Source organism: Stigmatopora nigra, chromosome 6 (assembly GCF_051989575.1).
Source record: "Stigmatopora nigra isolate UIUO_SnigA chromosome 6, RoL_Snig_1.1, whole genome shotgun sequence".
NCBI lineage: Eukaryota > Metazoa > Chordata > Actinopteri > Syngnathiformes > Syngnathidae > Stigmatopora > Stigmatopora nigra.
In genome coordinates this window covers 13,108,817-13,136,283 of record NC_135513.1, presented here as the reverse complement: position 1 = coordinate 13,136,283, position 27,467 = coordinate 13,108,817, and the positions used below count along the sequence as shown (strand labels likewise).

Sequence of the window (27,467 nt, the reverse complement as noted above, 5' to 3'; positions counted from 1 at the left end):
TATATATATATATATATATATATATATATATATATATATATATATGTATATATATATATATGTATATATATATATTTATATATATATATATATATATATATATATATATATATATATATATATATATATATATATATATATATATATATATATATATATATATATATATATATATATATATATATATATATATATATATATATATATATATATATATATATATATATATATATATTTATATATATATATATATATGTATATATATATATATTTATATTTATATATATATATATATATATATATATATATATATATATATATATATATATATATATATATATATATATATATATATATATATATATATATATATTTATATATATATATATATATATTTATATATATATATATATATATATTTTTATATATATATATATATATATATATATATATATATATATATATATATATATATATATATATATATATATATATATATATATATATATATATATATATATATATATATATATATATATATATATATATATATATATATATATATATATATATATATATATATATATATATATATATATATATATATATATATATATATATATATATATATATATATATATATATATATATATATATATATATATATATATATAGCATTTCATTGATAAATATTTTTTCAGTGGAAACAGTGTGAGGAAAAGTTTTATCAGTCTTAAGGTGATAGCAACAGTATTTTATGGGTGCGGAGATAGGAAACATACAACCTTTTCCGGGGAAAAACGTCAGCAGCTTGTTTGACAAAAGCTGGAGTGTAGGTTTTATCGTGTATCACTTGGTCAATGTGACTGAATGTCTGTTCATTTTAAAGACGAGAAGCAGAAATATTTCTCTTTCCTTATGCTGTGTGTTCCTGATTGGAAAAAGTTAGATTTTGTAGCCGAGTAGCATATCCTAAAAAAATTAAAATAAAAAAGAACATAATATCCAGGCTTGTTCAATGGACTAACCCCTTGGGTCATATTTGAGGAGAAGGAACAGTTAATAGTCCAGTTGGCTTCAGCTTGTTGATGCCTCCATCCAGTATGCAAACCCGTGGGAATTTCACCTTCACAAGGTGTGCAGCAAACTAGAATAGGGAGTACAAATGTGTTACTTTAAAGGGAAAAGCTTAAGAAGTCTCTGGGTGCAATAATAGCATGAGATACACATTACGCAGGTAGCAAGCCTAATATTTGAATGCTTGACCGCCATACCTTCAATCACTTTTGAGTATGTTTAAGTATCGGTAAAAGGTAAAATAGTGGCAATGGCAGGCATAAGTAGGTAGGTTTTTTTCCCATTTTATGCAAGATATGGTTATTTTTTTTCTTGAATTTCCTTCTTAGATGTTAAAATAAATCTATGTTTATCTTTTCTCTATTTTGAAATAAATAACCGAACTGTCAAGTCTAATGTGTGCGCATATAAGCCGTACCCTTGATTCATTTTTTTACTTACAAATATGGCTTATATGCAAGAAAATATGGTATTTCTAAGGGGTAATACCATGAGGAAATGAGACTTTAAAAAAAAAAAAGTTTTAAAACTTTCTTGCCAAAAATTGTGTATAAAAACACATTCCTAATTAGTAGTATTGTTCTTACCACTGAAGCACTTTTTACAGCGTGGCCAATGATGACAACGATCCGTCCTTTATATGCCTGTAGGCTTCCCGATGCCGGACACTGTAGCGCCTCGTTGTCCGCCCCGAACGCCGTACTGAATGGAATATTGACACTGCCGGACATGTGACCTCTGTTAAAACTGGTGGTCGAGCAGGTTAAAGAATACACCAATAAATTACCTTTACAATGTTCGTTGTTTTATCGGTGTACGAGTCTACAATCGGGAGTTGAATATCAATGGAGTTGGTAGCAAAAACAAACACTCAGACAAGCAAAAAAAAAAAACATTTCAATATGTACATCTAAACATAGCCAAGAGTATAAGTCGGATACTCCGTCAAACTATGAAATATGGTTAGTTATAGTCCGTGAAATATACTATTACTACAGATACTTCCTGAAACTGCTGAAGTGAATGAAATGAAACGGATTAGATTGGACTAACGCAGATATGGACAAACTATGGCCCTTTAGGCTTTTTAATATTTTTTATTATTACATTTTTTTTCTTCCCCAAGATGGCGCCATCAAACGGAAGCCAGTGGCAGTAGCTCTGTCCACTCTTATTTGTTTTTTTTGTGTTTTACAGCCTTTTTATCTTTTTTTAAATGACATTTTAATATTTCTTAATATATTCCTTTTTACTTTACTTTGCACTTTATACTTTTTACTTGAATGATGAGTGGTGAGTATGTGAATACTTTAGTCTTTTTTTTCTGTTTATGTTTCATTTGTACTGTTAACGGATGCACTTTTTTATATGTTATCGTATCTTGTGCTGACCCGGCCCCGTCTGTCAAATTTTTAAAGCCAATGTGGCCCAATAGTTGAAAGTATTTTATAAAAGTTCAAAGATAATGAGAAAGAGTAGATGTTAAAAAAAATGAGTGTTACAAAACAACAAATAAAATGAAATATATGTCGAGAGATTGCTCAAAAAAGGCACTTTTCACATGTTAAGGATACTCCTCTGTACTGCGAATGTCCACGGCGATAATCATCTGCCTGTTGCCTTTGGTGGAGTTATTTGTAGTGTCGGACATCTCACAGAGGCTGATAAAATCTTCTGCCGAGATGCGAGGCGACACTTCGGCTTTCAGGTCCACAAGTACAAGAGGATCACGTGACTGTGATAGAAATCAAAATCACTGGATTATTTATTATCAATTATTGCCAAATCCAGTGAAATCCACAGCATATTATTTCATTAAAAATCCCAAAGGCGTTTCCAACATCACCATCAGGCTGTTGTATATCTTTTGCATTTTATTTTATTTTATTTTGTACTCACTAGGTCCGTTTTGGGAAAATCTTGGTAGTCAGACGAGTAGTACGTTGTGGTTTTTCCAAAACCGTTTTCGGCCGTAGCCTTGGGTGGTTGCCCGTGTTGTCTGTAAGTGGCGCTTTTTGGTGTCCGGAAGAAGAAGTTGATGGATTCCCGGACACAGCGTTCTATGTCAATTTCTGCATGGGAACAAACAAGCTATCTGTTAGGGGGTTATTTTGGGATACTATTACATATGTGCCCATTTAATCATTATATGTACCATATGTAAAAATAAAATGTGCCAATCATTGAGGGTGCGCCTTATAATATGGTGCGCCTTATATATGGAAAATACGGTATATAGCTTTTACAGTCAAGTTTGAAATAGAATAAGGCTGGAAAACAACAAAATCTGTACTGACACTGATAAATGCAAAACATATATTGAATAAACAGTACTTCAACCAATAGTGGCCTCCACGCAGAATAAAAACAAAAAATCCTAAAAAAAAAAAACGTACTGTATTTTCACGACTATAAGGTGCACTTAAGTCTTATATTTTTCTCCAAAATAGACAGGGCGCCTTATAATCCAGTGCGCCTTATATATGGGAAAATGCCATTTATTGAGGGTGCGCCTTATAGTCGTGAAAATACGGTAACTGAAAAAAATTAAAATAATTATATATATATATATATATATATATATATATATATATATATATATATATATATATATATATATATATATATATATATATATATATATATATATATATATATATATATATATATATATATATATATATATATATATATATATATATATATATATATATATATATATATATATATATATATATATATATATATATATATATATATATATATATATATATATATATATATATATATATATATATATATATATATATATATATATATATATATATATATATATATATATATATATATATATATATATATATATATATATATATATATATATATATATATATATATATATATATATATATATATATATATATATATATATATATATATATATATATATATATATATATATATATATATATATATATATATATATATATATATATATATATATATATATATATATATATATATATATATATATATATATATATATATATATATATATATATATATATATATATATATATATATATATATATATATATATATATAGCTGATTCTCCAGACATTTTGATAACATGTACAAAATATTATTCATCTACTCATTTATTGGCCTTGATACACGCAACAAATTCCAAATGAGAGAATATGTATGACATTGTTCACAATTTTGTCAATTGAATATCTGGTCTTGGTGGTGCATTCAATTGAAAATTAGTTGGGTTAAGGAGTATAGGTCTTTGTACTGTATTTGAGGAGGATAGTAATTGATTAACTTGAATCCAAGAGTCTTCCTGGGAATTGGGTTTGGCAATTGCTGAATTCTGAGGAATATTACTATATTACCTTGTAAGTAATATTATTTGCTGACTAATTCCACCCCGTCCATTTTACTCCTATACATTGTAAATGCAAATAGTGTGAATAAGGCTTACTGTGAATGCTATTGACGCAAAATCTACATCAAATGTAAAAAAAATAATAATCATAATGTAAGATAATTTAAATCAAACTGTTATTATCTCTGCTAACTTTTTCAGTGGTTTTGGCTTACTGTCCATTCACAAATACACACTTTGGCAAGATAAATAAAAGGTTTTGACAAACCCTAAACAAACTGAAGATTTGTGCATTGGCATATGTACATTAATAAATGGAGATGTCCTTTTTTGTCCATCAAAATGTCATTGCTAGCTATAAAATCTGTTTTTACGTGCCAAACGTGACCTGCACTTATATTAAGAGGCAGTGCGGAAATATTTTAGGTTGAAATAAGAGATTGGGGCATCAGACTCGCTTAGAGCATAGAACACAACACTACGAGCCGAGACAGATATTAATGGTCCGCAAATGGTGCTTCATCATCAGGAAATTTCTCTCTGCTACAATGAAAATCAATGCTACACGAGAGACTCACAGGTCGGATTTCTCGTAGGCGACGGGCTGAAAGAAAATGAGATTGATTGACCTCAAGTGTCAGGCCGGCACTCGAGTTTCACTACAGTGGTCTTGAACCCGTACGGCGTGCTTCACGCTTGCATAGAAATGCACTCACGCTACAGAGCATTTTGGTGGCCTACAAAAATAGGACATAAAGAAACCATTTCTCTCCTTTCAGGCAATAAGTAGCAACAACTACACTAGCCGTTGTGACAGGGGTTTTGCTGAAGTAACACGTTTGTGCTGGGGTCAAGGAGAGTGTTTACTGCAAATCTTGGAGGCTACTGCTAGCTACACTTGTGGTCTTGGTTTGGTAGTAAACAACGACTTGAGAAAGTGCCGCCCCCAGTATTTGCTTTGTGAGATTTAGTTTTGTCAATGGGAAGGAGAGCAGCTTTGGCCAGATGATAAGACAGAGGAGGAGTCAGGGTCCGTCCGAGTCAGGGTCTGAGTCAGGGTCCGTCCGAGTCAGGGTCTGAGTCACGGTCCGAGTCAGGGTCCTAGAGTCAGGGTCCGAGAGTCAGGGTCCGAGAGTCAGGGTCCGAGAGTCAGGGTCCGAGAGTCAGGGTCCGAGAGTCAGGGTCCGAGAGTCAGGGTCCGAGAGTCAGGGTCCGAGAGTCAGGGTCCGAGAGTCAGGGTCCGAGAGTCAGGGTCCGAGAGTCAGGGTCCGAGAGTCAGGGTCCGAGAGTCAGGGTCCGAGAGTCAGGGTCCGAGAGTCAGGGTCCGAGAGTCAGGGTCCGAGAGTCAGGGTCCGAGAGTCAGGGTCCGAGAGTCAGGGTCCGAGAGTCAGGGTCCGAGAGTCAGGGTCCGAGAGTCAGGGTCCGAGAGTCAGGGTCCGAGAGTCAGGGTCCGAGAGTCAGGGTCCGAGAGTCAGGGTCCGAGAGTCAGGGTCCGAGAGTCAGGGTCCGAGAGTCAGGGTCCGAGAGTCAGGGTCCGAGAGTCAGGGTCCGAGAGTCAGGGTCCGAGAGTCAGGGTCCGAGAGTCAGGGTCCGAGAGTCAGGGTCCGAGAGTCAGGGTCCGAGAGTCAGGGTCCGAGAGTCAGGGTCCGAGAGTCAGGGTCCGAGAGTCAGGGTCCGAGAGTCAGGGTCCGAGAGTCAGGGTCCGAGAGTCAGGGTCCGAGAGTCAGGGTCCGAGAGTCAGGGTCCGAGAGTCAGGGTCCGAGAGTCAGGGTCCGAGAGTCAGGGTCCGAGAGTCAGGGTCCGAGAGTCAGGGTCCGAGAGTCAGGGTCCGAGAGTCAGGGTCCGAGAGTCAGGGTCCGAGAGTCAGGGTCCGAGAGTCAGGGTCCGAGAGTCAGGGTCCGAGAGTCAGGGTCCGAGAGTCAGGGTCCGAGAGTCAGGGTCCGAGAGTCAGGGTCCGAGACTCAGGGTCCGAGATTCAGGGTCCGAGAGTCAGGGTCCGAGAGTCAGGGTCCGAGTCAGTGTTTCTGATGCATGTTCACTTTGTTTTTTGACTTCAGTTTTTTGTTTAGTTTTTTTAAATAATTAATTTTTGGAATGAAGTATTGTATTGTACTTGTTGGAAAGGTCACCTGGCAGGTCAGAGAAGAGCAGGATGCACTCGTTGAAGCCGTTGGCGAGAAGGCGGTCCCTAAGTTGCTGCAATATCGCCATTCCGATGCATAGCGGGAATGACGAGTTCCCCAGTAGCAAAGTGTCCCACAAGTGGAAAATCTTATGTAGTGGGAACACATCTGCAAAGGCAGTCACAGATACAGAATTGAGTAAAAAAAATCTAAACAAGACAACAAAATTGGGTCACAATGAAAACACTTGATACATAAAAAGGGTTCATTTGCATTTTTGAATTATACATTGGCTAAAGTGAACTGGTGTTTCGGGTAGGAAAAAAATATATAATAAAAAAAAAAAAAAGGTATATTTGCCCATGGGGAGGTTTCATGTTTGCAAAAATATTGAACATGATTGGATTTTTATTTGTTATTTTCACATCCATTTTGGATCTTTTGTGGGTACACATTGAGGGGAATGGGGGTCTTTGTGGATATATATATATATATATATATTTTTTTATATATATATATATATATAGAAGATGACCCTGAAGACTAGTTGATGCTCAGAAGGTGGACATTAGCAGTCAGAGCAGGAGACACTGCCTCAGGTGGATGAAAAGGAGGTAAGAAGGTCATTTCAAACTTCTTTTCCCCACAGTAGAATGTGCTTCTCATACAGGGTAACATTATAAACAGACATTTATTTGACAGTGACATCATACTAGTCATTTTGTTGTTGTTGTTTTTTTTAAATCAAAGAAATGTCCAGATTTGTAAACTTCTGATCAAAATAACTTGCCAAATAATATCCCGGACATTTGAGATTTAGGAATTTGAGCAACCTAAATTGATAGGGGCTCCAAAATATTTAACTTATCAGCTTTAGTAGCTTAAGTCATTTTAAAGATTTGATGACTTAATCAGTAGATTGGGTAAAGGTCAAGAAAATATAAGATGAATTTATCCCCAATAGAGATTGTGACATTTTAAGGATTGGTAGAAGATTTCTAGTGTCTACAGATGGCTTTGTTCACTATTAATTATAAAGAAGAATGTCTTTTAAATGTTGTTGTGTTTTATTTTTAAATGTTTTTGAATAACTACAGACTGTCACCTGAATCCAAGATTTTTTTAAATTTAAATAAAGAGCTGCAAGGACCAATATAAGGAAATAAAGAAACTATTTGTTTTTCATATTTTAAAACCCCACTTTTGCACACACCCAAAAAAAACCTGTAAAAACTAAAAGAAATAAAGGCCACTAATGGCTTTTGACAAAAACAACATTTAAAAATATATATTTGAAATGCCATGCACCTTCTCATGTACAAAACAAGTTGAATTAAAAGAAAAATAATTAAAAATTAGAAATTTAATATACATCTATACTCTCCAATTTAATTTGATCCTAAAACAGAAAGTCGGCACTCATGATTGACTTTCCCGGGCCACAAAAAAATGATACAGTGGGCCAGATTTGGCCCACTGGCCACCACTTTGACACCCATCGTAGATGTGCAATATTTTAGATTTTACCTTGCCAGGAACTGACTCTTCATATTTTTATATTACTTATTTATGTATTTTTTAATGGGAAAACGCACTTTGTGGAGTAGAACCACCAATTACGTTATAGACAGCTGTGTATTATTTTGATTATTATTATTAATGTTAGTCATACAATAACGATCTACTCTACAAATATGACTCTGTCTGATTACTTTAATCCTCTTCAGAGTTCTTCTTTATAAACTTTAACATAAGGAAATTCCATCCCAACCCAAATAATGCACTATTAATCCGGTTCTTTACATAAAAAGTCACATATAAGTCGTGGTATTTACTCACGTGTGAACATGGTGAGAAACCAAGGAATAGCATAAAGCTGCAGACATAGGAAAGAAGAAATAAAACAAAACACAAGTTAGATAAAACAGCATTTATGTGCTAAAATGAGCATAATAAAATGGACTTCAGTCAAAGACTTAACACAGCAAGCCCTGAAGGAACAGACAGCAAAGCAAGAAGTGGGGAAAAAAAACTGCTGACTTTGATTAGAAATCCCAATTCATCTCATTATACCCATTTATAATCTCCCAATTCCACAATTCCACCCCCTTAAGACTCTTATAAATGCTAAATTAGACTGCATGAATACATGGTTGAAGCCCAGCGGGGTCTTAATGAAGCGCCTGTATGTACACACACCTGCCAGGTATAACGGGAATGGGGGGAGGGGTTATCACTCGGCACGGGGGGCTTATCTCGCCCTCGTTTTCAAGCGGCGAGAGGGCCAGATTGGATTAGTGACGGCGTAAATGGCGTTCCCGGGAGGCTCGGGGAAATGCGGACGAATGGGGAAAACGACCTGAATTAAACCCATGGAAACATATTATGAATTCTCCTTTTTTTGGCTTGGGGATGTCTTTTTTGTACGCTATAGCGGTTTATTGATTACTCTCGAGTTGATTTATTTGTGGGTAAAAGGGGTGTTCATTTGGGTCACCTGGAATGACTTAAAGACTTATTGAGCTTTTCTTATAAGCAATTCTGATTGGTGTTTTTGTCTGTTTATAGGGCTATTTTTATTGAAAAAAAATATTCAAAGACCTGGGATTGACATTTTTAAGACTGCTTGTCAAATATGATTGTATTAATATTTTTTTTAACATTAATAATAATGAAATGATTAAAAAAATGATTTAAAAAATAAATATGCTATGGTTATGACTGCTAAAGCACTAGTTTTTGTTCATAGGATTTAACACATGGCATAAAACATGTGAGTGACTATTTTTGTTAAAAAAAATAAAATTCTAAGACCTGGCATTCATATTCTTAGGACTGTTTGTCAAATGTGATTTTATTAATATTTTTTAACATTAACAAAAACGAAATGACTGCAAATAAAATGATTAAAAAAAGAAATGCACTATTAAGGCCCTTTTTTGTTCATCGGATTTAACTCATGGCATTCAATTTTTGGTTAACTGAGATTCAATGCCCTGTTTTTATTGGTTGATAGGAAATTGTGAAAATGTCATTAATGGTATGGCCCATACATAAAGCTCAAGTTCAGCCTACAGCCTCTATGGCAGTTCTCAGCTTTACTAGTAGCTCCAGTTTTTTTAACTAGGTCTAAATTGTCTTGTGTGTCTGTCTTGCTACTGCAAGAAAATTTCTTGAATGCGGGATGAAATAAAGTTCTATTCCAATCTAATGTTTTTGTATGATCCAATTTTTTTGCCTAAAAAGTCTCTGTGTGAGGACTATATTCAATGAATCCGAAAAGAGAAGCTAATGTGCGTGACTGTATAAATTCTTACGTCGGGGATGAAGCCGATTTCGTTGAGGTGGTTGCTGAGCTCCGGGTCGTGGAAGGCGATCATTTGGGAGAAAACAGTCAGGTACTCTGAAATAAAAGATGGGAATTACAAATTTTGAAATTTGTCATCTTTTTCAGTTCAGAAAAGTTACCCACAGCTCATTTAAAAATTATTATTATTTACATTGACTGCTATTATGTCCAAGCTGAATGCTACCATGCCTCCCGGTCCAAATTGGACATTGAGTGTTATCAATGGCAGGCAATGAGTTGAGTACCAGTGTGAGTGACATCATCATTCCTCGCTATGGGCACACCAGTATCATACCTGCCATAAGCAGGTGCATGTCAATGTTCCCTCTAATTTTTCATGTAAAACATGCTGTAAAACACAAAAAAACATAAGAGTGGACAGAGCTACTGCCACTGGCTGCCACATAAACGACGCCATCATGGAGAAAGAGTAAAAAAAACAAGTTTTGATTTTATTTTACTGCACGCCATATGATTGCTGCTGCGCAGAGAAGACGAAAGTTGACATTAGTCTTCTTTACACTTTTCCCACACAGTTGGAAGCCTTAAATTGTCCAAAATATATTGGCAAAAAAGGGAGAACCATGGCTCCAACTACTCAAAAATAGATCTTATATCAATACATTTAGTCGAATGAAGATTGTCATGGGGAATTTTATTTAGTTGCTTAACCTTGGATTTATCATTTGTCTATACAATGTTGGCGTGAAAGTCATACATTTTTATTATCAAAAAAAAAAGACCACTGATAGGAAAGATAAAGATAAAGCTGACTCTCTGGACCACCTAAAAGTGGCAGGGGAAGATAATAGTCCAGTTTATAGCTTTTTATCAGCCACGCAGGAATCGTTTTGAACGCTTTTTGGTTTATTTCCCTGCTGCCACATGACACGGCACGACTGCAGGAATCCATTAAAAGATTTAAATGTCCTTTTTTTCCGCAGCTTTGGAACGACACTGGGGTAAAAAATAAAAAATAAAGGAAATCAACATAGAGCAGCTGGCTGCAGAACAGGATAATTCTCTTTTCAAGTGTGACCGTTTTTGAGAGAATTATTTTCTTTTTCTCGACAGGTCGCCGCGGACAAAATAACCGTGACCAATCATTCTTACCTTGGATGACGTGGGAGTTGTCTTTCAGGAAAAAGTTGTAGAGGTATTTTGGGATGAAGGCAGACATGCAAGCGTATGCCAAAGCTGTGAAAACAAATGAGGATTTTTAAAGAATATGAAGTTGAAAAGTAGACGTAAAAGGGCAGAAAATTTGCTATTTCATACCTTCGTTGTTAAAGTTTAGGTAAAGAAATGGGGCGCAAAGGGAATCCAAACCTGGAAGAGAACATGGGAAATAAATGAGCATATTTTTTCTTTAGGGAGCTCATTAAAAAAGCTATGTTGCTAAAATTAATTTGATGTTAATTTAGATGCAATTAAGATAAGTTATTGACAAAATTGGAGTTTGTTTGAGTCATTTAGGTTCAAATTGAACCAGATTATAGTTGCCTATAATCGTTGAAAAAAGTGTTATCAGTAAGTAGTAGAAAAAAAACCCAAAACAGATTTTAAAATAAAATAAAATATTGAATTTAAAAAAAGGCAAAAAGTCATTTACAGTTTTTGTGTCACTAATGTTGCTTTTAAAGTTTTTTTCTTAAAATATATTAATTTCAAATGTTTGATAAAATCTTATTTTAATACAAATGTAAATGTAATTGAGTTTTTTTTTTTAAATTGATCATATATAAATAAAGATTGGACTACTTTCTTTCAAAAATTGAGGCCAAACGTTAAGTAAAAAAAAGCCTCAATTAAACAAGAAAAGAAAATATCCCAAACCAAATTCTTCATAATTGACCATTAATTAATTAGGACAAGCGCCAGAAAAAAAAAAAGAATACTTGGCACCTAAAGTCCTCTTAACATACCTCTAAGACAGAAATGAAACAAGACATCCCTCTTGTGGGCAACTACATATTACAGCACACTTACAATTGGGATTCTGATAAAAAAAATGGTGATGCTTGTTTGGACTCACCCTGCCAGTAGACCAGATCAGGATGAGAGACCACCCAGGCTTTCAAGACCCTCCTAAACTTAGCATGACCCTGTGGTGAGGACAGCAGCTCGTCGTATTGGTGACAGCGTGGGATGTCCACTTCGATCTATCAACCCAAATATTTAGACTGATTAACAACGCGTACAAACGTCCAATGAATTTGCAGCTGTGGCTCCAGAGGTGCACATGGCAATTTCCAAAAGATAACATATGTTTCAACCAGTACATTTTGACTTTATGGCTTATCAAGATAAATCAATATTTGTATATCGGAGTATTTTTTATGTACTCCAATAGATGGAATATTTTCTATTACCTGTCTGTCCGTTGGAATGGGCGTGTCCTTGTCAATGCTTTCATACTTGGCTTGAATGTCCCCCTATATAAGATAAATACATATATATGTATATTAACTTATTCACTGCCATTGACATCGGTAGTTAATAAAAATGAGACTGAATACCGTATTTTCTCGCATATTAGTCGCACTCGCGTATAAGCCTCACCTTTAAAATTGCCTGAAAATCGTGGAATTTTACAATTTCTCTCGTATAAGCCTCCCTTTGATTCAAACTTATCACCTCCATATTCATGGTTTTAATAGGGAGTACAAATGTGTTACTTAGAAGGGAAAATCTTAAGAAAAATCATCGCACATGGTATTTCTGAGATACTATTTGAACCGATTGCTGGATTCCGAAAAGGGTTTTGTCTGCAGGTAGACAAATTCAAAAAGGAGGTCATGTGAGCAGTACAACCAGGAAATGTGTTCGTAGTGGTCTAGTTTGCCATCCTTAGGGAGCAAGCAATGGCAGGCATAAGTGAGTTTTTTTCACGTTTTATGCAAGAAACGGATGTGTTTTTTCTTGAATTTCATAAAAAAAATGTTGTTTAGTGTTTTATTTGTTTATATTTTCTGTATTTTGAAATAAATGACCGCATTGTCATGCATTAGGGGGTTTCAACTTTGTCACCTTGCAGTTTTGTGCATGTAAAATCTAATTTATGCGCATATAAGCTGTACCCTCAATTCAAATCAATTTTTTTTGCGACAAATACGGCTTATACATGAGAAAATTTGATAGTTAATTTTTAGAGTAGATATGGTTAATCTCTTACTGTTAAAAAATGAGTTATGTACCTCAATACCCAGCAAAGCAGCCCAAGCTAGTCCACGTACAAGTGGTGGAATGTCAACCCTGGCTTCTTTATACACCGAGTTCTTCTTGTAAGGATAAGCCTAAAAGAACCATAAAAACATATATTTTTTAGCAACAACCTGGTGCGACAAATGTACATTCACATCTAAGCGAGCGACCTTGAGCAGCCTATCAAAAAGGATGACACGCAGGAGTTGGTATTCCGTGTCTCTCTCGCGGATGATGAGTGGCAGCTTGACGGTGGCCGACAGCTCGTTGGCGCTGTTGGACGGCGTCAGATTTGAACGTCTGGCAGATAGAAAAAAAGTAGTTTTTGTGTGGTGGCCTTGGTCATCCAAATCAAAAAAAATGCATTTATATGTGTGTGATTGATTGAGGACGAGGTAGTGATATTCTTTCATAACTCTACACCCACATGGGAATGGTGTAAAAGACCAAATCAAGGTCTACTAACCCGTCTTCTAGCAGAGGGAAATAGGCTTCACCTGCGACGTCCTTGAGTCTCTGTAAAAAGGACCAAGGATCATCATTACCAGTGGAATAAATGAATATATTAGTGTTTAATCTGAGGCTTTACAGTAAACTAGTAGAGGGTTGATTTTTCGGAAACTTATCATAAAAAGACTAATGTTGTCATAGGAAGTTAACTAATCTAATAGGGTCTTACATTTCGGAGTTGGCAGAGAGAAAGTGTCACTGTGGTGTCGTCCAATAGGAAACTGCGATCCCTGCCTTGGCCGAATGATTCTCCGTCTTCCAGGATGAAACTACATATGAACAAGAAACAGGGAGGTTTGAGAAGCTAGATTACTGTTGTCAAAGTGGTGGCTTGGGGGCCAAATGTGGCCCGCTGAATAATGTTGTGTGGCCCGAGAAAGTAAATCATGACTGCCGACTTTCTGTTTTAGGATGAAATTCAAATGAAGAGTATAGAGGTATATTAAATTTCCTGATTTTCCCCCTTTTAAATCAATAATTGTCATTTTTTAATCCATTTTTTCTGTTTTTAGTTCAAAAATCATTTTGTAAAATCTAAAAATATATTTAAAAAGCTAAAATAAACATTGTTTTAGATCTATAAAAAAATGAATATTCAGGGCTTTTAATCCAGTTCTTTTAATCCATTTATAAAAAAAATAATCTAAATTTTATATCTAAAATGGTCCGGCCCATATGAAAGTCTTGACATCCTACTTAGGCAGTGTGCAGATGGGAGGCTTGGATTGGATGATCTCTTTGTTGGTCAGCTCTTTTTCAAGGTCGCCCCCTGCAAGGCACCACAGGTGGTACACTTCGTTGATGGCACGCTCGGACAGGTAGTCGTCGTCTTCATCTGAGAGAACCAGAAACAGAACAAAATAAATGTTTAGTGTTTTTTTAACCTGAAATTGCACAGGCCAAAATAGATGTTAAAAAAAAGTGTGACTTATAGTCCATATAATACAGTCCAAATTAATGTTTGTCCTAAATAAGAAGTCAACATCTAAAATCCAATGAAATTATGCTCACTTTTGTCTCGGAGAGACAAAGATATTGGACTAGCGTTGTTGATTTACTTGCAGGTAAAATGTCAAGCAAGCACAAGTGTGCATTTGAGACCGACCTTTGCAAAGGTCGCCGATATCTTCAGGGAGCTCCAGATGGGCACAGCGTAGGGAGGACGAGAAGAGACTCACGGGTTTCCGGAAGGGCGTGTAAAGGCACGACACGCCATGGAACACGGCGTCCCCCAAAAGCTCGGCAGGACTCGGGCTTGTTTTATATTTGAATTTCAGAAGTTAGTGAGTGACTGTAATGCATCTTTAAATAAGATTATGCAGCTGTTTTCCTAATGGAAAAATGGGTAAAAGCTTACCGTTTGGAAGGTAGGAAGGTCAAGCATTTCCGCAGCAACTCCAAAATTGTCTCAGGTAAATCCTGTTAAAAAGATGATATAATCAAAATTACTGCTGTTTATTTTTGAAAGCATAGTTTAGAAATCAACTTGAAGGTTTTTCAAATTTAAGCGGAAAGTTAGGAGTACTATTGTAGTATAATTGAAAGGAACTAGAAAGACTGGAAGATCTTCCCTTGCCATTGACCGGACAATTGGTCGCCCCGACGTTTGGTCGCCCCGACGTTTGGTCGCCCAGACGTTTGGTCGCCCAGACGTTTGGTCGCCCAGACGTTTGGTCGCCCAGACGTTTGGTCGCCCAGACGTTTGGTCGCCCAGACGTTTGGTCGCCCAGACTTTTGGTCGCCCAGACGTTTGGTCGCCCGGACGTTTGGTCGCCCGGACGTTTGGTCGCCCGGACGTTTGGTCGCTCGGAATAAATTAGCCACCTATCACTGTATCAATACACTTGAATATTTCTATTTTTATTGTTTTTAAAGGGAAAAAAATCATTTCAATTTAAAAATCCTTTTGCTAAATGTTCTGGTCTGAAAACCATAAGATCTGAGGACTACCTTAATCATTTCCAGGCAGCCGTGTTCTTCAGCGAGAACTGTGACAATGTCATCCATGCACCCTGATAAACAAAGAAAAACTTAATAGATGTCTGGCAACCATTCCTCCATTCTTCCTCAAAGACGGACTCACCCAGAGTAAGAATAAACTTCAGCCTCTCACTGATTTCGATGTTGTGCAGCAAACGTCGACCCTGATCCATCAAAAAACAACATAATGGATGTCAAGAGAAAAAAAAAATTTAAATGTAAGGTTGCATCTAAAATTCTTACAGCACATAGTTCAAACAGCAGAACGCCGAGGGACCAAATGTCAGTTTTGGGCCCGGATGACCGTGGATTTTCATCGTGATAGGGGTCACTAGGGTGAAAAGAACCCTGTGCAATCACTTCTGGAGCAAGGTATGATGGGTAGCTGTAAAAAATGCACAATTTGATTAATTGTCTAAATATTTACTGTCAATGAATGATCCAAAACAGACTAATAAATGCAAATTATTTAATTGTAAAAACTTATTTAGGAGGCTCATGTTTTGTGTATTGTAAATTTGAAGCTATCTATTCAAAAAACGGTTGTGGAATCTTTTTTTAAGACATCCTTCCTCTTTGCAAGTTGCACAATAACATCATGAGATGGTTGTTGCTGGTTGGAATGGGAATGCCTTTCTTGTAGGAATCTTTTCAACTGAATTGTTTCTTTCATTACTCTTGGGAATTAGGGATTCGCAATTGCACCGATCAGAAACAAAGTTAACTGTTATTTACTGTTTTTGCACTCTGGTTAAGGTAATATTATGATAAAAAGCAGTGGAATTTTCACTTGTGCTTTAGTGCCCTCTATAGGCCCCTATATGTAATTACAATATATATTTAATTCCCCAATAGTATTGGAAATTCTCATACTCCCCTGAGGAAGCCGTTTTATAGGGTCCCTGTTAAAAATCCAGTGTTATTTTATTCATTTATTTGTTTTTTTATTTATAAAGATTAGAGAAGAAAAATATTTGTACCCAATTGGAAAGTCCACATCAGCACCATGGTCAGTCATGTGATAGAGGCCAAACTTTGCCAGCTTGACATTGCCCTACAAAGAAATAAGTGTCATGAGCTCACAAAATCACAAAGTTCGCCATTCCATCATTTTACCTTGCAGTCTAGAAGCACATTATTCAGATTAAGAGCCCTGTGCACCATCCCATGTTTATTCATGAATGCCAGACCTTCCACGACCTCATAAGCGATCTCCAGAACTCTTTCTGGGCTGAAAACACATTTGGATCAAAACCTAATTTCACGACCATAAACATCAATATGCATAATCACCTGACTTTCTGTCCCAGTCTTTGGAAATCACTTAGACTCTTCTCGTAGTGTTCGGCAACGACGATAAGACGTTCTGCGGAAAGAAATTGAAGAAAGTGAAGACATAATATGACCAGTCATGTCCATAATAAAGTCAATAATGGTGATTCAAATGCATACCGTGCTTTCCTCTGGAAATATCCACATACTGGCAGAGTCTAGGATGAGTGAGGGTCTTCAGGATCTGGAAACGTCCCAGGATTTTGATGGAGTTGGGGGTCAGGGGGAGGCCATTGCTGCCACACACATCATGGGGGAGCGCTGAGGCGAAGAATGTGAATGCACCTAGCTGGGCATCCTTAAGGGGCTGCATTCTGCATTAACAGCATCCCAGGTATAAACAGTTGCATTTTGTGTCGTATCAATGCGAAAATGTAACGCTTATAGCCATATTTTTTGTAGATTATTCCACTAGTATAAACCACATCAGTGAGGACATCCGTTAAAATGTCACGTGACCCTTGGAGCTTTATTTTTGTAATCTATTTCAAGTTTAATGCAAATCAGTCCTGCGTTACTCATTTAGCACATCAATCAAAATGTCATGTAACCGTTGGTGCTGATTTTGTGTATTTATGTATAAAGATGATTATATTTTGAGAACTATTCGACTAGGATAGTGTATATTAGTGCTGCAGTCAACATACATATTAGCACATCATATCGATTTCCAAGGAGAAAGCGAAGTAATATAAAACGTATACTTCACCTGCGCAACGTGTCTGTACTCGCTCTTCACAGTGATGAGGTTTTACTAAGATCCAAACAAGGAAAAGACAGATATGAGCAATACTTTCATTTAGGAAGCCACATGTTTATTAGCGTCAAACAAATGCAGTGAACGTGACCTATGATGTCACATTCGTGCGACGCACTTGTCTTTCCTTGCACATGAGTTAAGTCATATTCTGGTTATGGTATGCAAGTAAATATAAATTTTAATTTCTAGTTTTAAAAATGTTTTTAATTCCAATGTCGAAATACAAAGTCAATTAACTGGGTTTGGTTTCTATCTACTCGCAGTCCACTGTAGAGACGATTTATAAAGGATTTTACTCGTCCATCGCATGTAAGTGGTACCTCCAGGTATTGTACAGATCTACACAAATGATGGGTCCAAATTTAGCAACTGTAAATCTGCCTGTTCTAAATATGAGTTAACCTAGCTAGCAAGAAAGGAAAAAGACCCCGACCCCGTTGCTCGTTGAAACGTGTCGAGGTGAATACCAATATTACATGTAAGTTTAATCAGAATTTATTTTTTACTCTTATTTAATGAAAAATGACTTACTAGCAAATAAATCTATGAATTAATGTCGTCACATCTACTCATTTGAGGCACTCTCTTTGACAATAGTGACAGCTCGTTACTTAGAATTCAATATCTCCTTTCCCATCACACGTGTTTTTATTTTCATGAATTCCATCATATAAATTATTGTTTATCACACCCTAAAGAAGGTTGCATAGTTAGAATAATAAAGATCGAATAGATCGCTTTGATGTATGTGTAATCAACACTCAAACATATCATGAATAAAGCGACACCACGTCTAAAGGAATTACAAAAATGGTGAAAATAATCAAAATTTGTCCAGAATAATATACAAAAGATGTATAAGGGTGTCTATTTTTAGAGTGAAAATATTTTAATGCCACGAGATGTCGCTAAAACGCCATTGCAGTGGTCGTCGTGTATTTCAAAATACAAACATTTTCCATTGTTTTTAATAATTACTGATCTAAAGTTCAGCCTTAATGTGACGTTTTTCTCTGAAAATAAATCAAGAAGAACACGTTTTTGGTAGCTATTTAGTTTATTTCCGATAATTTTTAGTGTGACAGTGTTAATTTCATTTTAACCCAGCTGTTGTCAATCACCTAAAATTTAATATCCATTACAAAGATTACGAAAAAATGAAATAAAGTAAACATTTCATTGGGTATTTGTTGGTCAATGATTCTGTTAATAATATTTGACCATCACTATCAAAATAAATTATTTAATTGTCTTAATAGCATCACATCAGTCCAATTCCAGTCTTTTTAAGCCCCGCCCCTCCACTGCTTTTTATAACTGTACTATATTTAACTTAACATGGGAAAACCCTTTTATTTTACAGGTTTATAGCTCGCTCCTTCTTCAAAATGTCGAATCCTAACCCCTTGGTAAGGCTAGAGCAACGAGCTGCAGAGGCTGACAAGATCATCGAGTACCTCAAACAACAAGTCCAGCTCCTCAAGGAGAAAGCCAGTAAATATTTTCCAATACACAGCACAATCAGTCATTTCATCGCATAGCCATTTTTTTTTTAAATGTTCCGAGCTTTGGGTGCGGTTCCGCTGGACTTTGACAGGAGTTTCCCTTCGTTCTAGATGTCCAGGCCAGCATCCGAGAGGAGAAGAAACTGCTGGTGGAAAATGCTAAGCTGAAGCAGGACATAGAAGACTTGAAAAAACAGCTGTTGGAAAAAGAGAAGAGGAGGGGAGGTAGAGTTGAATATGTTTATAATTCACTGCCTGGCATTGATGGTGCTAGGCGTCCAATCTATTTGAATTAAGAGGGAATGATGACCAGTGAAATCTATTTAAAAGTTGGAGTTAGCTTAACATACTCACTGCTAGGCCAGGTCATAGAGTAAAATAGGAAAATTGATATTGAAAACACCTAACGTCCAATCTTTTTTAACACCAAAAGTGATTGAATGGTCGCTGCCAGTTAAGGTAAAAAAACAAAAAATAAATAAATACAATCACCAAAGCACTCAGTACGAACTAAATATTTTTATTTTATTTTATTCATTACTATCCATTTTTCATACTATTTTTAATTTCATTCTAATTACTCTTCAAGTATATTTTTTTCTCAAACTGAATCCTTGGATGTCTAATTGGAATTTCTAAAATATTCTCATATGAGCCACAATTGGGCTTGAGCCGCCATTTTTAGACCCTGTATGAATGACCATCAACACAGTGTAGTGAAGGTTGTTTATCTGTCTTCTTAATTTTGGTGTTATGTAAATAGTAACATGATAATCTTTCAGATTTATGTCAAATGTTCATTTTTTTCGAGCAGTTTTTGTTCAGATGAGAACATGAGTGTGAAATGAATGGGCTTCTTTTTTTGTAGTGCGAGATGTTGCAATGCCTTCAGCGGAAGTCTCTGTGAAACCTGTGAAGACCACCCCATCGGAAGCCGCTCCTTCTGCACACTTTGCCACGTCTGCCGCCAACGTGCAGAGTCCTCCACCCAAAGAAGAAGGGAGCGCTAAGAAAAAGCCGGAGAAAAAAGGTGGTTGCCAGTGTGCTTTTTGACAGCCCTTTAAAGTTTTGTCTTTGTCTTTTAGATGGAAATACTTTAAGGTTTTGTCAGTAGAGTTCAGTTTAGTTTAAATCTGATATTATTTTAAGCAAAAAAATCACAATGGGAGTGCACTTATTAAGTGTAAAGAATTTTCATGTAGAAAATATGTATGCACACTTTTTTTTACATATAAATTGGGGGGGGGCACATTGACTTTAAAGATTTGACTCAGCACAAGATACGATACAAATAAAAAAGTGCATCCGTTAACAGTACATATGAAACATAAACAGAAAAAAAGGACTAAAGTATTAACATACTCATCACTCATTATTAAAGTAAAAAGTATAAAGTACAAAGTAAAGTCAAAAGGAATGTATCAAGAAATATTAAAATGTCATTTAAAAAAAGATAGAAGGGCTGTAAAACACAAAAAACAATGCCCATGTATGTGCTAAGGTCAAGTATTGCCCTGAAGTGATACTCTATTGAGACCAAATATGTGGAAAACTTCAAAAAGTGATTCGTCTGGCAAACTTCTCGTCACGTTTTAGTCATCCAAGTGTGTGCCTCGTTATCGTACCTCGTCATCGGGTAAAAAAAAATGGGCTGTCGACAAAATATGTTTGTTATCGTCATTGTTAATGAAATCTTTTGGAGTTACTAGTTTGGGTGGGAGCTTGCTTGAAGTTATTACAAATGACCTTTCAGTTCTTTTTAAACACAGTAGATCAGATTTTTTTAAAACACACGTTTTATCTCGGGAACGTTCACATTTCTCATATCAGGTGTTGATGGCTTGAACTTGGCACAATGGAAAATGCACATCATAAACGGGCGCTGGTTTTATTTCTTTTCAAGCGTTTCTAATAGGTTTATGAAGAAAAAAATGCCACAGCTGAGTTTCATTAATCTTCAGAGAGCCTCTAGGTCAGAATTCAGCATGTGAATGCTTTTTAGTTTTCACGCAAAGCGCCAGGCAGGCAGGCACATCCCCCGGTAGAGGACTTCATTGTCATTCTTGCCAATATTAGATGAGATTAATTCTTCATTTCATTCAAATTCTACCCATCTTTGATCAATGAAGTTGCATTCGTCAGTGAAAACCTCTCAAAACAAACATTTCCTAGAAATCCATCCTCGAAATATTTGGTTAAACCAGCGTTAAAAAGCTAACAGATGCTTCTTTAAAACGTTCCGTGATCCTGTTTGACTTTCAAGTGGTTCTAAAGATAGTTTCCTCCCCATTACACGTGCAATAATTGGTTCCAGATTTGAATCCTAGAGGTTTTTCAGAACTTCACAGGTGTTATTTGTCATATTCATGCAGAGAAAAAGGCACCACAGGTGGCGACGGTTGGTCAGGACGACGTCAAGATGGACGTTTCTCGGCTGGATATGCGAGTGGGACGTATTGTGACGGCGGAGAAGCATCCGGATGCTGATAGCTTGTATGTGGAGCAGGTGGATGTCGGGGAAGCTCAACCTAGAACGGTTGTTAGTGGGCTCGTCAAGTTTGTGCCTTTGGATCAGGTATGTGTTGACTTCTAAAAAATTAAAAAATGGAAAAACCCCAGTGGTAACATTTTCCATGGACAAGAGTCACTAGAAAAAAATCCTGAGCAAAATATACATAGATAACACCTATTTATACCGTATTTTCTGCACTATGATCTGCGACTAAAAGATCATTTATTTTAGTTTTTTAATGTCTTGTTTTATTTGTTTTTTTACATTTTTTTTTTTTCATAATACTATTTAAATAATTGATTTGGGGGAAGAAGTTTCCTTCAATGTATTCTTTAATTTTTTTTTTAATTGGTATTATCTTAATTAACTTCATTAATTGCCCATCACAAAATTCTGGACAACATTAATAGATAAAACTAGAATTTTTTTTGCTTGTGTTTTAAGGGTTAAAAAATGACGTAAAGGGCCTTGAGTTTTTTTTTTATCCTTCTTTAATCTCAGGACAAATGGGTAACAATCTGTTGTACTGTGTTACGGTTACAGATGCAAAACCGCATGGCAATTCTTATGTGTAACCTGAAACCGGCCAAGATGAGAGGGGTGATGTCCCAAGCCATGGTGATGTGCGCCAGTTCGCCAGACAAGGTGGAAATCCTTGATCCTCCAAGCGGAGCCGTGCCAGGGGATCGAATCACTTTCCAAGACTTTCCAGGTACTTCACTCTCTGGCCAGAAACAACATGGCTACGTTTTTTTTGTTCAAATCCTGTCACAATAATCCAAAGGGGAAGATTTTCTGTAGATAAAATATCCTATGCAGTTCCCTTTTAAACTATAGTTGTTTTTTAAAGCAAAAAAAGTTAATATAAAAATTAAAAATCCAAACCAAGCTTTCCTATTTCATCACATTGGATGAGAACTTTTTTTTAATTTTATTGTCAAACAAGTTTATTATTTATTTGCACTTTTAAGTGATACAACCATACTACATTTTAAGAGAAAAACAGATATTTTTATGTGCTCATTTTCCCTCTCTAAAACATAACTAAAAATGTGATCAGGACATATTCGCTGCATGGTCGCCATCAATGGCAGCCAAGGAAGGACTAAGGGAAAGACTGTTTCCCCAGGTAGCCATTTTGGGTCAGTACTTGTTTTATAAAAGGGTATACGGTCTTTTTATTCCCAATGATATCCCATTTCTCCCACCAAATGCATTGTATCTCTATGTTTTGAATATTTCTTAACTAATTGTTAAGAATGCTAGCATGTCGTTAGAATTCTAAGTCCTGCCACTGCAATTGAAACCATTTTTGCTGTTTCTAGGTGAACCCGACAAAGAGTTGAACCCTAAAAAGAAAGTGTGGGAGCAGATTCAGCCGGATCTACGCACAGATGACCAGTGTGTAGCCACCTACAAGGGTGCGCCGTTCCAAGTGGCCGGTAAGGGAGTGTGTCGGGCACAGACCATGAGAAACAGCGGTATAAAATAAAAGATGAGCTGTCCCAACGGAAGTGAGAAAAGCATCTGAAGGGCTTCAATAAAGTTTTCATCAGCTTCTTTTAACGTTGGTCCCAATGTGTCTTTTGGGTTAAAAAAAAATGCAGGTTATATGATGTATGTAAGTAGTTATATTAGTTTATATACCGAAGATTGGACACACTGGTTACACTCATGTATTTCTTTTTTTAAGTTTTCATGAACATGATAACTATTTTCATAGGTATAAACGTACAAGATCAATAATCATTAACAGACTTAACATTTATTTTTTATTAAAAACGGTTAAAAGTCTAAAATGGCACAAAAGACTTTCAAGTACTGTATTTTCACGACTATAAGGCGCACCCTCAATGAATGACATTTTTCCATATATAAGGCGCACTGTATTATAAGGCGTCCTGTATTATAAGGCGCACTGTATTATAAGACACTGTCTATTTTGGAGAAAATTTAAGACTTTTAAGTGCGCCTTATAGTCGTGAAAATACGTTAACTGTCCAGGGTCGAAACCACCATCCTCGAAAGGGTTAAAATATCGAATTCTCTCATCTAATAATCCTAATTTTGAAAATACATTAAAAAACAACCCAAGTCAAATATTCCTAAACCTGAATTCGTCAACTGGCCACTCATAACAATTCAAAAAGTACAATGTATTGTCCTGGGCCTCATATATTACTTCACGGACCAACCCACAATGAGACATAATTTGGAATTGGCTCAGTTGACGTATAAAAATCATGGTCAACATCATTGTTTGAAAAACAACTCAAGATGGACCGACAAATTTGGGGTGGGGAGTGCTGACAGAAAGACAAATCTCAGTGGACTCCGGCCGACTACGTAGCACACTTGAAAGAAAAGCACTAGCATACACTGTGTGTGGCTTTGCGCTTCACTAAACTATACAATGACCAACACCATCCAGGCACTCCAACTGGAGGAGATCTATAATGCATATAATGACCACCTAGGGGACAACCAAAAGCATCATCAACATGTCTACACTTGGTCGGTGGGGACTGTTTGGTCTAATGCTGTGGTGTGTGTGGTTTATCTAGTTGGCACGGGACTTCAAATCAAAAAGGCAAAAGCAAGGATTGTAACTACATTCTTTGTAGGGATGTAGTCCATCCCATTACATGATTTGAAATTGAGCCCATTTGCCTCATGTTTAAAAAAGACAGATTTATTTCATTAAATTTATCTTCCGCATCATTGTAAAGGTTGCCGGAGTCTATTCCAGATAATGTTCCCTCTAATTTTTCGTTGGTCTGGGCAGAAAGACAACATACCTGAACGCAATGAGTACCAGTGTGAGTGACATCATCATTGCTCGTTATGGGCACACTAGTATGACAGGTGTATGTCAATTTTCCATCTAATTTTTCATGTAAAAAATGCTGTAAAACACGAAGAACATAAGAGTGGACAGAGCTGTCACTGGGTGCAGCGAAAACGGCGCCATCTTGGGGAAAGGGGTAAAAAAATAGTTTGGATTTTATTTACTGCGCGACATTTGATTGCTGCTGCGCAGAGAAGACTAAAGTAGTGCGCAAAATGGAACATTGATCCCAGTAGACTTTGAGCAAAAAGGCAGACTACACAGTAGACTGGTCGCCAGTTCGTTGTAGGACATAAAGAGAGACAAACGACCATTCGTTTTCATGGTCATATCACCAATGGGAATTGAGCCCGCGCCTGCTGACTTGTTCATGCCAAGGACATTTGAATTATTGGTGAAAGAAACATTTAAGATGTTGATTTATTTTTTTGGTTTTCTCATTTTTTTCCCTTGGCCTTTATTTAACTCTTTTATACTTATAAATTGAGCTGGCTTTTATGTAAAAGGGACTTATAATATGACTTTATAATTACTGCTTTCTTTAGGCTTATCTGATTTATTTGTGAGACAAACGAGTCTTTTTCCATGTGATAATGTCTGGAATGGAAACAGAAAAGACATTTATAAACATAAAGGGATATTTCCCAGATTTGACCTTAGGTTGAGACCACCTCGTGTATGAATGATGTCACCCATCTTTCAGCAGTCATGGTTTATTTACCCATGATGAGTCATGACGAAGTTGGCTCTTCTGTCCTTGAGAATGAAACTTCACAGTCTTCTTGCCCTTAACATCCAAACAATGAAAAAAGGCCAAGTATTTACCAGAAAAAAATATTATATTCACTAGACTAGTGACATCTAAATGTATTAAAACAGAAATACACAATCTTATATTTAAATTTTGTCTTCCAACTCGTCACACGATAAAAACAACGAGTCTCCACTATTCTTTTCCATTATTTCTTACATCCTCTGCCGGAATTCTTAACTTTGACACCACAATCGGTTTCATTTATGCACAGGCAAACTGTTAAATACATTAATTATATATGGACCACTTTTTTGACTATTCCATCATTGAATTTGTGAGTAAAAACTTGATATACATGACTATTACTAATATAAGCGGTGTTGAAAATCACCTCGTGAATAAATGAAACTTGTGATTGTAGTACTTCACATCTTCGTAGGCAAAAACTTAATATTTTACAATGTAATACCCACTTCAAAGCAAGTTAAGATGACCTTCATAATTCTGTGAAAGTGAATGTCAAATCAACAAAGTAATTTCTTTTTTCATTTTTTTTAAAGAAGTTAAAATGTTTTTTTGGCGCCATCTTTTAAGGCACCAGAGAAATTCTATTCAAAAGCATTGAGACTTCACCCTTTGGCAGGTAATGATAAAATCAATGATGACACTTACATGAATGTCACTAGTGATGTCAGGGAAACAAAAGGGCCTCTTACAACTGTTAGTTTGTGGTAAAAAATGGATTTTTGTGCCTCACGACATCAGCATACCGATTCGTTCTCTTCATGCCTGCGTAAGTTTTTCCCGGGTCATCCGATTTCCTCCCACATTCCAAAAAAGTTGCGTACTACGCTGGTTATCGGTATATAATAGTTTGAGTATGAATGTGTGCCTTGTAATCGACTGGTAACCGATTTGGGGTGTTTTTAAAATACATTGTGCGATGATTTTTCTCAAGATTTTGCCTTCAAAGTAATACATTTGTACACCCTATTAAAACTGAATATTAAGGTGAAAATTGTGAATCAAGAGAAATTTTCAAATACAACGATTTTAAGGCAATTTTAAAGGTGCGGCTTATATGCAGATGCAGCTTATATGCAGATGCGGCTTATATGCAGATGCAACTTATATACAGATGCGGCTCATATGCAGATGCGGCTTATATGCAGTTGCGACTTATATACAGATGCGGCTTATATGCAGATGCGACTTATACACAGATGCGGCTTATATGCAGATGCGACTTATATGCAGATGCGTCTTACATGCAAATGAGGCTTATATGCAGATGCGACTTATATACAGATGCGGCTTATATGCAGATGCGACTTATATACAGATGCGGCTTATATGCAGATGCGACTTATATGCAGATGCGACTTATATGCAGATGCGTCTTACATGCAAATGAGGCTTATATGCAGATGCGGCTTATATACAGATGCGGCTTATATGCAGATGCGACTTATATACAGATGCGGCTTATATGCAGATGCGGCTTATATGCAGATGCATCTTACATGCAAATGAGGCTTATATGCAGATGCGGCTTATATACAGATACAGCTTATATGCAGATGCGACTTATATACAGATGCGGCTTATATGCAGATGCAGTTTATATGCGAGAAAATACGGTAATTTCCTTCCAATTCAACCATAACTCCAATATCCCCATGACTAAAACACCCTTGCACTTCTTGGTTAGCGATATGATTCAACAGTCAGTCAGCACGGAGCCCCCCAGGCCAAAAAACCTGAAGACAAAAAGGCTTTTTTCCCCCATGTCACGACCTCGTTGACCATCAACTGATACATAAGGCTAAAGGCAAAAAAAAACAACCAAAAAGACAAAAACTTGACTGCTCCTGCTGTCTCCTCAGGCTATGACTGACTCCTGGGACCAAACCAACACTCCAATTATTAGATCAGGTCTCCTACCTTTTGTTTTGGGGCTTTGAAAGATGTTGTTTTGTGTTTGTTTGAGAAATTACCAGTATCCGGTCTGTTAAAAAAGAAAAAAAAGACAAGCCAGGTTAGAAAATGGGAGCGATCACAAAGCACGCCGGCAACGCCTTTTGCCACTCTTTTACCGCGGCGTTGCAACATGACTCCGTG

General features: G+C 36.2%; 2 protein-coding genes across 3 annotated transcripts; one reads left to right on the top strand and one right to left on the bottom strand.

Annotated features, from left to right (window-relative positions):
- Positions 1-705: 705 nt before the first annotated feature.
- tbck (TBC1 domain containing kinase) lies at positions 706-18,040 on the bottom strand. The gene is made up of 26 exons (XM_077719231.1): positions 17,677-18,040; positions 17,088-17,281; positions 16,929-17,001; positions 16,752-16,866; positions 16,616-16,689; positions 15,879-16,020; positions 15,739-15,799; positions 15,606-15,667; positions 15,013-15,074; positions 14,761-14,909; positions 14,352-14,490; positions 13,825-13,924; positions 13,612-13,661; positions 13,316-13,445; positions 13,139-13,237; positions 12,314-12,376; positions 11,977-12,103; positions 11,220-11,270; positions 11,055-11,138; positions 9,910-9,995; positions 8,432-8,468; positions 6,599-6,760; positions 2,977-3,149; positions 2,652-2,812; positions 1,665-1,824; positions 706-1,147 (listed from the first exon to the last, which is right to left on the bottom strand). Exons 2-26 carry the CDS (start codon positions 17,278-17,280, stop codon positions 1,037-1,039), a joined length of 2,664 nt encoding a protein of 887 aa, XP_077575357.1. The 5' UTR covers position 17,281; positions 17,677-18,040; the 3' UTR covers positions 706-1,036.
- aimp1a (aminoacyl tRNA synthetase complex interacting multifunctional protein 1a) lies at positions 17,858-23,310 on the top strand. 2 transcript variants are annotated; one of them, XM_077719233.1, is made up of 7 exons: positions 17,858-18,036; positions 19,091-19,221; positions 19,344-19,457; positions 20,101-20,262; positions 21,605-21,807; positions 22,288-22,456; positions 23,070-23,310. In XM_077719233.1, coding segments are annotated over exons 1-7 (948 nt in total). In that variant the 5' UTR covers positions 17,858-18,034; the 3' UTR covers positions 23,237-23,310. The 2 variants fall into 2 exon arrangements, with proteins under 2 accessions (XP_077575359.1, XP_077575358.1); XM_077719232.1 differs by lacking the exon at positions 17,858-18,036 and adding an exon at positions 18,043-18,205.
- Positions 23,311-27,467: the final 4,157 nt, after the last annotated feature.

Bases quoted from the DNA above. Each gene is read 5' to 3' on its own strand.
- tbck (XM_077719231.1), bottom strand. From the start codon at position 17,280: ATGCAGCCCCTTAAGGATGCCCAGCTAGGTGCATTCACATTCTTCGCC. The intron at 16,867-16,928 runs GTGATTATGCAT...ATGTGTTTTCAG, and splicing joins AGACTGGGACAGAAAGTCAG to CCCAGAAAGAGTTCTGGAGA. The intron at 2,813-2,976 runs GTGAGTACAAAA...TTTCTATCACAG, and splicing joins ATTTTCCCAAAACGGACCTA to TCACGTGATCCTCTTGTACT.
- aimp1a (XM_077719233.1), top strand. The intron at 19,222-19,343 runs GTAAATATTTTC...CCTTCGTTCTAG, and splicing joins GCTCCTCAAGGAGAAAGCCA to ATGTCCAGGCCAGCATCCGA. The intron at 22,457-23,069 runs GTACTTCACTCT...TGCTGTTTCTAG, and splicing joins CACTTTCCAAGACTTTCCAG to GTGAACCCGACAAAGAGTTG.